This window comes from Phascolarctos cinereus, unplaced genomic scaffold (assembly GCF_003287225.1).
Source record: "Phascolarctos cinereus isolate Bilbo 61053 unplaced genomic scaffold, phaCin_HiC Scaffold_4;HRSCAF=312, whole genome shotgun sequence".
Lineage (NCBI taxonomy): Eukaryota > Metazoa > Chordata > Mammalia > Diprotodontia > Phascolarctidae > Phascolarctos > Phascolarctos cinereus.
Window position 1 is genome coordinate 182,691,782 of NW_027555847.1, and position 13,519 is coordinate 182,705,300.

At 40.1% G+C, this 13,519-nt stretch overlaps 1 protein-coding gene across 1 annotated transcript in view; it reads right to left on the reverse strand.

Moving 5' to 3' along the window:
• The window catches only part of KLF9 (KLF transcription factor 9), a 28,375-nt gene extending 26,635 nt beyond the window's left edge, over positions 1 to 1,740 (reverse strand). The window contains exon 1 of the mRNA XM_021001854.2: positions 387 to 1,740. Coding sequence (XP_020857513.1) covers positions 387 to 888 — 502 coding nt within the window. The 5' untranslated portion in view covers positions 889 to 1,740. The remainder of the gene's footprint in view (positions 1 to 386) is intronic.
• Between the last annotated feature and the right edge of the window lie 11,779 nt (positions 1,741 to 13,519).

Genomic DNA, 13,519 nt, shown 5'->3' on the forward strand with positions numbered 1-13,519 from the left:
CTTGGCACTCAATACACAATCTGCGCATGACGTTTTAATAATGTGCCATACTTTCAAAAGGTGGGCTCTCATTAAAGAGGTTCATTTTAGGATTTTTCAGCAGGGTGAAAATACAGTAAAAAAAAACAACCAAAAACTGAAAGGAGGGAGGAGAAAAGTTGAAAAAGCAAACAGTTAAATTATTTTAAAGAGTTCAAAACAGCACAAACCATCTTATCCAATTTGTTTCTCTCTCTCTCTTTCTCTCTTTTTCCTCTCCAAAATTTGCAACCTTTAGGAAAAGTGCAGCGTCCTTAACTACCACCAATGTTGCACACGGCCAGAGGCTGGCACGCAAACAGTTAACCCCAACAGCACCTTCGGTTAAGTGAGAGACCACCGCTAACCTGTATGCACTCTGTAATGGGCTTTTAGATGGGAGGATTTTCCATAGACTTTGCCACATCCACTGTATGGACACTTGTGTCTCTTTTCAGAGGCTAGTTTCCCCTTTGCAGACACTCCAGGGTGGAGGAGGGAGAGAGAGCCGGGCACCCCACCAGAATCCTGTCTCTCCTCGGGGCTGTGGGAAGGGCTCGACCCAGATTCGGTGGTCACGTCGCTGTCGGATCCCAGGTCTTCATCGGGGCTTTCGATACTGTCACTGCAGAGGGAAGGGGTCGCCAAGGGTCGGTATTTGTTCAGGTCCAACAAGCTTTTGGCGATAGTGACCAGAGTGCAGTAGTCCTTCCATGTATCCCCGGGGTCACCGTGCTCCTTCGTCCCCTCTCGCTCGGGCATCCTCAGCCTCTCCGCCTCGGCGGCCCCGTGCTCCGGCTCCGCAGCGCGGTTGGAAATAGAAACCAGGCACTGAGCAGCCACGAAGTCCATGTAGGCGGCTGCGGACATGGTGCGGGCCAGAGGGCGCAGGGAGGAGCAGGAGGTACCCAAGTCCAGCGGCACCAACTTTCCACCCCCCTCCTGTCGTACCTCCTGGAGTTTGCTTGCTGGTTATTATTATTATTATTTGCTTTATTATTTTCCCCCTCTTTTTCCCCTACGATCAATCAGCTCGTCCTCTCTCCCCCGACGAGCGAGATCGCGGAGCCAAGGGGGCGGGGAGGAGAGAGCCGTGCGCTTTGGAATCCGCGCAAGAAGTCGACCTCAACCCCTCATCTTTACGTAACAACCAGTGACTCCAAACGCAGCATCCACAATCCGGGGCTACCGTGGGGGGCTTTCTCACTCTCCCAAAGCCCTCCCTTACCTGGGACTAGTGGGCCCCTCCAGCTTTCCAATCAATCCCAATAGACAAGCGCAACGGACTCTCTAATAATAAGGCTGTCTTGGAAAGATGCCACACGTGGCGATTTCAAGTTATGATTTCTAGTGGAAAAAAAAAAACCAAGGCGTTCCGGGAGGGGTGACAGCTTTTAAAAAAAAAATGCAGAAGGGGGCTCCGCAATTCCCGGGTGCCCAATTTTCTTCGTTAGATTTCTCAACGCATTCACCCAAACCAAGCAAAAAAAGCGTTTGGAGATAGCAGAAAAAAAATCTAGGTCTAAGAGATACTTTTGCCCCCGTGCACAGCCCGATCCACTCCCCCCTCTCCAGCCGGTCCTCACTGTTCCGGCATTCTCTTGCTCAGTAACAATTTCGCAGAATCCCATCACGTCACAATCCAAACCCCCTCCAATTGGCCGGCCAGAAGGGTGATTCAACTCTGTTTACTTTCTCCCCCCGCCAGTCAGAATGGCCTTTTGGAGGAGAGGGTGCGTCTATAACTGAGGCGTGTGGCCAATCCGACTGTTCCATTTCAATGCCTCGTGCTACCCCTACAGCCCTTCAGCCTGGCGCTTAAAAGGGTAATGGCCAGGGGCGGGGGTGGGTCTAAGGTCTGGGGCTTGCGGGCTTGGAGTCTTTCTCTAGACCCTTTTCTCTTTGCTACACCGGGTTCCATTCCACACGTGTGGGTTGCTGATCCGCCGCACGCAGTCAGCAGGCTGAGTACCTCTAACCACAATAATTTAGATTTCCATTTCCGGTCTGTAAGCAGTTAAATGCCTTGCTGCAACTGCTACAGTCCCAGCAACGAGCCTTCCAATGAAAAGTAAGTTGGCTGATGTCACTGACATTAGCTCAGCCAATCAGAAAAGACTTTCCAAAAAGTAAGTGTGAACACTTGTAAACCGGGTAGTTTTGTTCATTATAGAGCTGTACAGAGTACTGTTTTGGTTTGATGATAGTAAAATTTGGATTTGAACAAGGAGAGGAGTTATGAAGAAATGTAATCTAATCCAAATGCAATAAAGAAAAAAACCAACACATATAACATAAAAGCAAAATATTAAAAAAAACCCAAATATAGAAATCTTTTTTAAAAAATCTTTTTAACACCCCCCCCCAAATATAGTTCATTCTGGATGTATTTCAAGGGGGAGAGCGTGTTGCTTTTGACTGACTGGGTGTTCCATATTAACTTTTTGCAGACAGGTGATAGATGTGGGAGTTATCCATTTTGTCTATGAGTTACCTTAAGTTTATAACATTATACCCCATGTACAAAACCATTTTTTTCCCTACAGATATTTGTAGTGGTTCTTTTTGTTTGTTTCTTTTATAATTCCCCCCATTTTTTTTACTGTAAAGAAAAAAGGCAAATGTTTTCTCATGGTTCCTGCTTCAGCAGCCTGTCTTAGGACACATTAAAAGGTCCTAACCGGGTGGTTTGGGGTGGGGATGTGGGAAACAGTTCATTGACTTTCTTTATGTGCCTGAGACATAAAAATGATGAGGGATTTTGGGGGTAAAGGTGCTTTTGAGAAAATCTTTTTTAAAAAAAAATTCATCCAGTTAAGATATTAGTTTTATTTAGAATTTAGAATAGTTCCTGATTTTATGACCAATTTATCTCTAAAATACAGAGTAGATAAAAGTTTAGTTTTAAAGTATCTTTTCATTGTCTATCTCAGAGTTTTCAACCTTCTGCATTTCATTCATTATTTAAAATTATTACAATTTAATATGTGCACATCACTAAGTTGGCATTGTTACAAAGATGAATATGATACAGTTACAAAGATGAATAAGATACCTTCAAGGATCTTACATTCTATCAGAAGAAATAAGATGTGTCCAAATAAGTAGAAGTCAAGGTAGGATGAAACAAGTATCATAAGAGAGGGAGTTCATTGGAGGTGGGGATTAGAGGATCAGAAAGTCTTCAAAGTGCAGGCCACATTTGAGGTGAGTCTTGAGAAATGGGTATGATTTCTCAGAATGAACATTAGGAGAGACAGAGAGAGTCCTTAAATCAAAACAACGCTCTAAGCTAAGGTCACATGGGTAGGTATCAAAGGAACAGTGTGAACAAAAGAATAGATGTGGAAAGACAAAAAAGTTGGATTTAGGAAATGATAACCCAGTTTTACTGGAGCTTAGGCCAAAAAGAAGGGATAGTAGGAGATAGGGCTTAGAAAGATGGGTTGAAGCCAGGATATAGAGGGCCTTGAATGCCAAGTTGAGGAGTTCAGACTTTGCCAGGAAGGAGCTGATGAAAGTTTTTGAATGGGGGACGGGTGGTAGATTGTGATCAAAGCTTCAAATTAGTATGATCAGTCTGGCAATGGTATATAAGATGGGTTGAAGGGTGAAGAGAATGGAGGTAGGAAGACCATTTGAGAACTCTTGCAATAGTGAAAGAATGAGAACCAGTTTATGAAGCTAGTGGGAATAGAAAGGATGTGAGAGATTTTATCAATGGTTGATATGGTGACTGTTTTCCCTTCTTACTGCCATATGCCCTGAAATTAATTAAAGGGAACTAATTTTGGTTGGGGAATTTTGTGACATCCCTTGAGATACTTGGAAACATATGGAAGTGTCACCAAAAAAGAAAGAAAGAGAGAAAGAAAGAAAGAAAGAAAGAAAGAAAGAAAAGAAAGAAAGAAAGAAAGAGTTCCTAAAAATATGTCCTAAAGCATGTCATGAATAAGGCCTTATATTTTAACTTTAGCACTTTCATCCTTGTTACCTCATTTTCTCTCACAACAACCTGAGAAGGCACAGAGAAGCCCCAGTATTTATCAGTGCAGAGACCTCCCACAATGATGAGATAATGGTGCAAACAAAGCAAAACAGCCTGCTAAGGCAGGAAATACAGGAATCATCATTATCCCAGGGGAGGAAAGTAGAAGGAACAGTTGGATATTGCCTTAGAAGATGTGGTTTTGAAATCTGGCTCTATTTATGTTTGTTTGATCTTAGCCAGTTACCTACCCTCTCTCTTATGCTGTTGCACAGCCTCTTCCTAGCCCTGGAGCAGTCCCTATGGCCCCATCCTGTTCCCTGTGTCTGCAGACTTCTTGGTCTGTCTCTCTATGCTGACCTGGGCCAGACAAAGGACTTACTGTGATTTTTTTTTTATTCTGGATTTCTCCATTAGGATTCAGTCTGGCTCACCTTATAGATCTGTTTGGAGGAATTGTGGACTGGAGTTCATTTGCACTGATTCCTTCTACTTTGCCGTCTTTGCTGTGCCCTGATGCCTCTGTTTCTAATCTGCCGATGTCTGATCAATCTCCTTGTCTGCGGAATAAAGAAATTGGACTCTGTGATCTCTAAGGTCCCTTCTAGTTCTAAATCCTATGAACCCATTTGGTAGAAGAGGAAACTAGTACATGGAAAAGTTAAGACATGTACATAGGTCACACAGCTAGTTGGTTCTATTTCTCAAACTAGAACTCAGATCTTCTGATTTTTAGGCTCTTTCTCCTTCCACCAGAGCAAGTGCCTCCTCAGTTAAATGAAACAGGTATAATACCACAAAATAAAGTTGGTTTTTTTGGGGGGGCAGTCGGGGTTAAGTGATTTGCCCAGGGTCACACAGCTAGTGAGTATCATGCGTCTGAGGCCGGATTTGAACTCAGGTCCTCCTGACTTCAGGGCCAGTGCTGTATCCACTGTACCACCTAGCTGCCCCCCAATAAAGTGTTTGTATGATATAAAATAAAATATAACCAGAGACTCCTAACTCACATGGTAGATTTGAGCATTACATGACATTATGAAAAATAACTATTCTGTGATCTCCCTACCATATTTTGTAGTCTGGGTACCTCAATTTACCTTTCCTTAGAAAAACGACTGATCTGAATTTTGTGAGTTCTTTTCCATCATGATAGTTGAGAAAAGCATCTAGTGTCAGTTTATCTTGCAGGAGGCACAATGTCAGAACAATTGATTAAAAATACATTTACTTTCCTAGTTGGGTGTGAGAGTTACCTGTCTCTTCTATGTAAGGATGGCCCCAAGGGGATTCACACATTACCTATTGGCTGTCAACCTTGGCCTCCTGTCTTTTGGGAAAGTTAACAGCCAGGCTCTAGAAAAGAATCTATTTCCTGGGGCTAATTTGTGTGTGTGTGTGTGTCTGTAATATATGTATATCTATATATACATATATATTTTAAAGTTTTATTGATGTCTTTTATATTTGTATATGTATGTATGTATATGTATATATGTGTAATATATGCCTTAAGTTTTATCGATGTCTTTTGTATTTATACCACAATCAGTTCCTGACATATACAACTCTCCACTGAACCCTTCCTTGTAACAAAAAGTTAAGCAGAACCAGTTGATATAGCAACAACAGTTGGTAGCATATGCAAAATCCCTTACCCACAATCCCCTATCTCTTTTCAGAGAGGAAGAAAGTATGTTTCAACATCTCTTTGCCTAGACCAAGATTAGTTATTGTAATTAGTCAAAGTTCAATTGCTTTCTTATGTTTTAATTTGCATTACTGTAGTTATGATATTAGGTATATATATATATATATATATATATATATATATATATATACAATACACATATATACAATATACACACATGTGTTATCTGTATATGCATATACATGTGCATGTAGGTATATACATACATATATACATGTAGCTATACATTTGTTCAATCATTTTTCAGTGATATCTGACTATTCACTGACCCCATTTGGGGTTTTCTTGACAAAGATACTGGAGTGGTTTGCCATTTTCTTCTCCAGCTGATTTTACAGATGAGGAAACTGGGGCAAACAGGGTTAAGTGACTTGGCCATGATCACACAGCTAGCAAGCGTCTAAGGTCATATTTGAACTCAGGAAGATGGATCTTCCTGACTCCAGGCCCAGCACTCTATCCATTGTGCCACCTAGCTGCCCTACATGACTATGTGTAAGTTTATATATGTGTATATGTATGTATATATGTGTATATATAAACCCACATATACATATGTGTACACACACATATATATGTGAACCCATACACCTAGATAGATAGAGAGAGAAATAGAGAGATATAGATATGTAGGTATATGTATATATAGTCACACATACAGACATATAGACTATTCCAGTCTCCTAGCCATGTGGGAGATAGAAAACTCTTAGATTAGCTGCAGTTGTAGAAATGGAACTGAGGACACCTACAAAAGATCTTAGCCAGAACCTATTCTCCCCAGAGACTGAATTGGTATAGGAGGAGTGTGTATCTCTAGGGTATTGGGAGGAAATGTTTGTTCTTCTCTTGTGGTTTTATCTAACTATTCTTTTCTAAACACTAATTCATATTAAATAGGGTACACCAGTCACTGTGGCTGACAGTAAGGGTGAAAACGAATAAATAACTTGAGCCAATAGCATTAGAGAAGCAATACCTCAAACCCCTCAGAGTTATCCTAAGAGGTAGATGTAATTGGTTTGGCTCCGGGAGAGTGAGTCCAAAACATCCTTGATACAAAGGGCAAAAAAAAGAGAACCTGAAAATTAGAGATCAGTCATGTCAAACAAACAGAAATGTGGGCCACTGAACAATACATAAAGATCTCTGCAGGCTACATATTGACTTAAGTTTTAAAATGGAATATTACCTATATTTTATTGTATTTTATTTAGCTTGTTAAATATTTCCCAATTACATTTTAATCTGGTTTAGGCTGCACTGGGGAGTGTTATGGGCCACATTCGACTTAACAGGCCATGTGTCTGACACCTCTGTGCTAGATTATAACTCAGTTCGGTGGCCTTAGAACTGGTCGAATGAAGTTGTTCCCCAAAAGTAGGCAATGAAAACTTGAAGGGCAGCCTCTAATGATGTGCCAAAGGAATATGCTTCTGGCCCATTTAATAACTTTATTAATACTTTTCACTAACCCATTGAGTTGCATAAAGGCCTGGATGGCATGGTTATCAAATTTATAAATGATATGAAGCTGGCTAGAATAACTACCATGTTGAATGAAAGAATCTGGATTCAGAAGGGCACCGACAAGACAAAAATGTTGGACCCCCCCAAAAAAACAAGATGACATTTAATAGAAATTAATATCATAAGAAGAAAATGGTGGAGGCATGTCTAGTTAGGAGTTCATCTGAAGAAGACCTGGGGATTTTGGTGGACTATAAGCTCATAATCAGTCAGTGGTGCTGTATGATAGCCAAAAAAGAGAATGTCATCTTGGGTGACATTTAAGAGTGGCATAGTGTTCAGAACTAGGTAGGTGATAGCCCCCTCAGTACTCTGCCCTCATCAGATTACATCTAAAGTGTTGTGTTCAGTTCTAGGTGCTAGGAAAGACATTGATAAACCTTCCAGAGGAAGGTGACCAAGATGACGAAGGGTCTTGAGATCATGCCATATAAGGATCAGTGAAAGAACTAGGAAGATTTAGTGTGAAGCAAAGAAGACCTAGAGGAAGACATAATAGCTGTCTCCAAGAATTTAAACAACTGTCATGTGGAAGAAGGATTTCACCTGTTCTTCTTGGCCCCAAAGAGCAGATAGTGAGTAGAATTGCAGAGGCAGATTTTAACTCAATGGCTACCTCAGAAGGCAGTGAGTTTTCCTTCCCTGGTGGTCTCTGAATAAAGGGTGAATGACCCTTGTTGGGTATTCTGGTACGGTTTAGATTAAATGGGTTCTGTACTTCCTTCTAACTCTTGAGAATCTGAGATTTCATGAGTCCTGGCTGGTTTTGAGGCCCAACTAATCTTTTACGTGATCCTGGCAAGTCACTTAAACTCTCAATTCCATCATCTCTAAAATAAGAGTTGGGCTAGATGATTCCTGAGGTTTCTTCCATTTATACCAGTCAATGACTGTATAATAGCTAAATTTATATGATTTCACAATTACAAAAAGACTTTTCATACTTAGCCTTAGTTGATTATCACAACAATCCTAGGGCAAGTACCATTATCTCCATTTTACAGATAAGAGAAATGAAATGACTTGCCCAAGGTCATACAAGTCTAAGTCAACAATGTCCTTACAAATATCTACCAAGGTTTCCCATGTTTTTTCCCTTCCCCTGAAACATGGATTAACTTTCTGTAAAGGGGGACAAAGATGTCCCTTGGACCTGATTGGCTCCTGCATCCCTTGACAAAGTTTGGTGGTGGCCTCTGGGATCCCCTCCAACTTGGTGGATGTCTGAAGACCATTCTACCCTCCAGATCAGACAAATTTCCATATGGAGATGAAGGGTGTGTGTGTGTGTGTGTGTGTGTGTGTGTGTGTGTGTGTGTGTGTGTGTGTGTGTGTGTGTGTATCCTTGTTGTATATCCTTGCTATGTTAGGACTACATAAACCTTCTTTTGTTAACTGTTTAATGACTTATGAGTAAGTACCTCATTTCATTCCAACATAGAACTTTAATTAACAGGGTATTAGTGGCTGGCCCTCCACTAACACATTTTCTCCTACAGCATACAGGCACATGGTAAAGGAAAATGTTTACCATGGAATGATGAAAGGTTAGAACTTAAAGGAATTAAGTCCGATCCCTCATTTTACATATGAGGAAACTGAGCGCCAGAGATTTAAATTACTTGTCCAAGGTTACACAGCTAGCTAAGGATAACACTGAGATTAGAGCCTAGATCTTTGAATTCCTAGCCCAGAGTACTTTTTGCAGTATGTGTTGCCTTCTGTATCTTCCCCCCCCCAGAAGTAATTTAGAACTTTAAGTGTAGAGACACAGAATAGTATAATGGATAGTTAGGAAGACCATGATTCAAATTCTTCCTGATTAGCTGTGTGACCCTGAGCGGGTCACTTAACCTCATAGCCTCACCAAAAAGCAAAAAAAAAAAATTCTTGACATTTGCTAGTTCTGTGACCATGGATACATCACTTCCCCTCTCTGAATCTCAGTTTCCTCATCTATAAAATGGGCGAAGTGTCAGTAATACCTACCTCACAAAGTTGTTGCAAGGTTTAAACAAGATAATGGGCATAAATTTTTTTGTAAACCTTATAAAGTTCTATATAGAAAAATCAGCTATTATTATTCCCCCTGATGAAATCTTCCTTAGCCTTGAGATCATTTTTTTTTAAATAATGAACAATGCTGATAAAATTATATAGTGATCATAAGGTAAAGGAAGTAGTAGGGGCAAATCTTCTTCTGAATGAGTAGAACCTCTATCCTGAAATATGAACTGCCTATTGGACATGTCAAACTGAATGTTCTAGAGGCATCTAAAACTCCGCCTAAAACTCATGATCTCTGCTCACAACCCTCCCCTCTTCCAAACTTCCCTATTTCTGTTGAGGGCACCCCCATTTTTCCAGTTTCCAGATTCATAATTTTGGCAAATTGGGTCTAGATGGCTGCTCTGTTGTTGGATAGAATTGGGCAAGCTATTTGGCACTTGAACTATTTTCAGGGCACTGCATCTTTGCTAGACAGGTCTATCCACTGGACTCCTTGTGCTCAGTCTTCAGTGGGCAATTTGGCAGTCTTTTTCCCCTGGCTTGGCAGAGTGGTACTGTGCTCTCTTCAGCTGGGGTGTTACAGTTCTCTTTTCAACTATGGAGTGCTATGGAGCTCTTTCAAACTTGGGAAATAAACTAAGCTAGGCTAAACTATTCAGTGTCTAGAGCACCAGACTTGGGAGTTAGGAAGAACTGAGTTCAAATATGACTTCAAACACATACTAGTTCTGTCACCCTGCGCAAGTCACTTAACTTCTGTCTTCCTCACCTTCCTCATCTGTAAAATGGGGATAATAATAGTATCTACCATCCAGGGTTGTGGTGAGGATCAAATGAGATACTAATTGTCTGTCACTTAGTACACAGTGCTTAGTACATAGTAGGCTCTATGTAGATGATGATGATGGTGGAAGCCACTCAGCTCCACAGTTCTGCTTCAGAGGACTAGTTGAGCATAATGCATTGCTACACTCCCTCATGTTTTCCATCCTAGGAACTGAAGCATGTAGGTGGGACCTATATGTTCAGTAGAGAATATGTACTCAAATATTTTTGCATTAACTATCAGGAGGAAGTACCATAATCTCCCCAAAAGATCTCCCTGTGGAACTTTATATTTCAAAACTTACTCCTTTAGTTTAAGGTTAAAATGCAAAGCCCCCTGGGAAGGGTAATGACTTAAGCTGTTTTTATCACTAGACAGTATTACAACCATGGGCATTCAACCTCTCTGAGCCTCAGTTTCCTCATATGTAAAATGGGAATGATAATATTTGGACTAGTAGTCAATCACCTAGGATGGTTTTGAGGAAAGCATTTTATAAATCTTAAACTGCTGTTTGAATACAAATTGTTATTATTGTTGTCTCCCATCCTTTCCCTATAGCAGATTTTGTAAGTGCTGTGTGCCAGAGGGAAGGGAGGAGACACATATCATGAAATAGGAGTGAAGATGAGGAAAGAAGGTTACAAAATTGCAGACAGGTTGGCCAAACTTCAACTTTGCTGATTTCATAATGTGGCCTAGGGCCACCCTTGTCTTCTAGGCTACCATAAGCCACCTACTGCTTGTTTGATGTTATGTTTGCACTAAGTATTTGCTGGCTTCCTTAGACAAGCACAAATATTAGCAATTACCTCAGAACTTTAGTACATTACTACTCATGAATAATAAATATTGTACTGCTGACAGCAAACTAGTATTCATTCCACTGACCAACACTCGAACACTAGGACTTATAGGCTAAGATCATACACTGTACTCTGGCATGTGGTCCAATAAAAAAGGACCATAAACCATGATCCAACCTATAGAATATACCAAAAAACGCAAGGCCACTTCCTAGTATTAACATAAATCTTCCTGTAGGAACTCTGCTATAGAACTAGGGTTTTATGGCTTGGGAATCTTTTTGACTTTTGCTATTTTGGCAGTTTGCCCAACAAATTACACACACTCAAATTTCCCCTTCGAAACAGAAATGGGTATTCATTGAACATAAAATGTTAAAATATACACCATTTCCTTTGGGGAAAATTTCAGCTCAAAAACAAATAGGCCCATCCACCCAATTGCTTCTTTCAATGGGGAGTTTTATTCCGATAAAATCCTTACCATTCACCCATAGGAAAAAGTATAGAGAGAAAAGAACTGGGAAAGAAATGTACTTTTCTAAGATTCTCTCTGGATCATTCCTGAAATTTGGGGTGCATTAAGAATCCTTATACCTTTAAAGAAGTAAAAGGGTGGGAGAAATAGAGAGACCATAAAGAAAAGCTGCTAGGAGCAAGACAGATAAAGGAGATTAAAAAGAATTGTCACAGTGGTCTAAATATATGCCACACCTGAAAAATGAAACATTTTTGAAAGGAACATACACACACACACACACACACACACACACACACACACGCACACACAATGTTCATATATGTGTACTGTACTGTAAATATATGCTACATACAATATACAACATGCACATGTTATATGTCATGTATAATATGTGTTATATATAACATTGTATGTGTATGCATATTACAATACAATTACATAAGCATATACAGCTATATTTTTATATGTATGCATATAAATAACATAAAATAATACGACTTCAGTTTTATACAAAGTAAGATTTTTGGGACAATAATTTCTATATATACCTTTCCTTTCTCTGCTATTTGTGTTCTTGCTCTGTAATTCCTATATAGATGAAACCTAGGAACTTCAGTTCTTGGTATTTCCTGAAGGATGGCATCAATTTCCCTTACAAGCACTTAGACTCACAATGCTTAAAAAACAACCAAAAACCTCATTTAATTACACATTGAAAACACAGAAAGGACTAGCCCATGGACAATCTGCTTATTATCATACATCTAGAGCTGGTAGAGATTTCATGATCTAGTCCAACCCATGAGGAAACTCAGGCTCAGGGAGGTTAATTTGTCTACAGTCACAAAGGTAGCAAGCATTAGAAGCAGATTGTGGAGCCAGTTTCTTCGACTCCAAGAGTCAGTGTTCATTTTATTGTACTATGCTGGCTCCCCTCGTACCATGCTGACTCCTTTCCAATTTGGCTGTCTCCCATAGTGACCTATATAATCTCTATGTACTTAATGGTACAGTCCTGCATGGGGTGGGGAGGGACAGCAAAGGAGAGGTCAGGTTTTGCTCCTCCATGATGGAGATCTGTGTCATGTTGCTGTTGCACAGGGACCTCTCTGTTCACTACTGCCAGTTGGTACTTCACTGTCCCTCTGTTACCATTCTCTGTTCCTGAAGGTGTTGTGGGCTCTTTTTGTTACCTTTATTGTGCTCGGCTCTGCTTAGCTGGTCCCTCTTCTCTGGCTGTTCTTCAGTAGATGGTACTAGTTGACTCCTCTCCAGGGTTCAGTTTTAGAGCAACTGAACAATGATTGGAGTTTTAGCAGATAGGGTTATGCCTCTTTCATAATTTCAGGAATCAGAAAGCCTTTGGATTATTTAATTGGATTCAATTTTACATGGATTTATTAATGTTAATGTTAATATTAAGTACCTACTATGTGCAAGAAATGAACAATCTCTTACCCTTAAGAAACATTTTCTTTAAACTTTGTTTCTTTATAACTAAGTCTTATAGCCCTACTATGTACACAATGTGGGAATGTCTGTTTCTTGGACTGTACAAATGGGTATCTGTTTTCTACTCCAGGTCGGCCTGCCATTTACCTTCTTCTTTTACTAGTGCTTGAACAGTGTGCCACCCACTCAGGTTAGAACCTCCTACTAAATCTTTCTGGAATTTGAAAAGGCCTTCTTCTTCTTCTTCCATTTGGATTTCAGCCTCTCACCGTCCTGTAGGACAACTGGAATGGGTTATACAAATAACCCAGGGTCTTCAGGAGGCTTATGCCAGGACAGAATCCTGTGATTTGGAGGGTGAAGGGACAACTACCTTATTAATACTTTCCTACTGACAATGAAATAAAATCTTTCATAATACACAGATAGGCAGGTGGAACACAAGCTCCTTGAGGGCAAGGACTAGGGATTATTTATACTTATATTCTGCCATAACACTTAGCACAACTATTCTTTTTTTAAAAAAAAATTAAATATTTTATTCTAATTACATATAAAAACAATTTTAACATTTGTTGCTTCAAATTTTGAGTTCCACATTCTCTACCTACCTACCCCTCCTCCTCTGTCATGGAAAAGGCAAGAAATTTGCTTTAGGTTATACCTGTGCAGTCATGCAAAACATATTTCCATATTA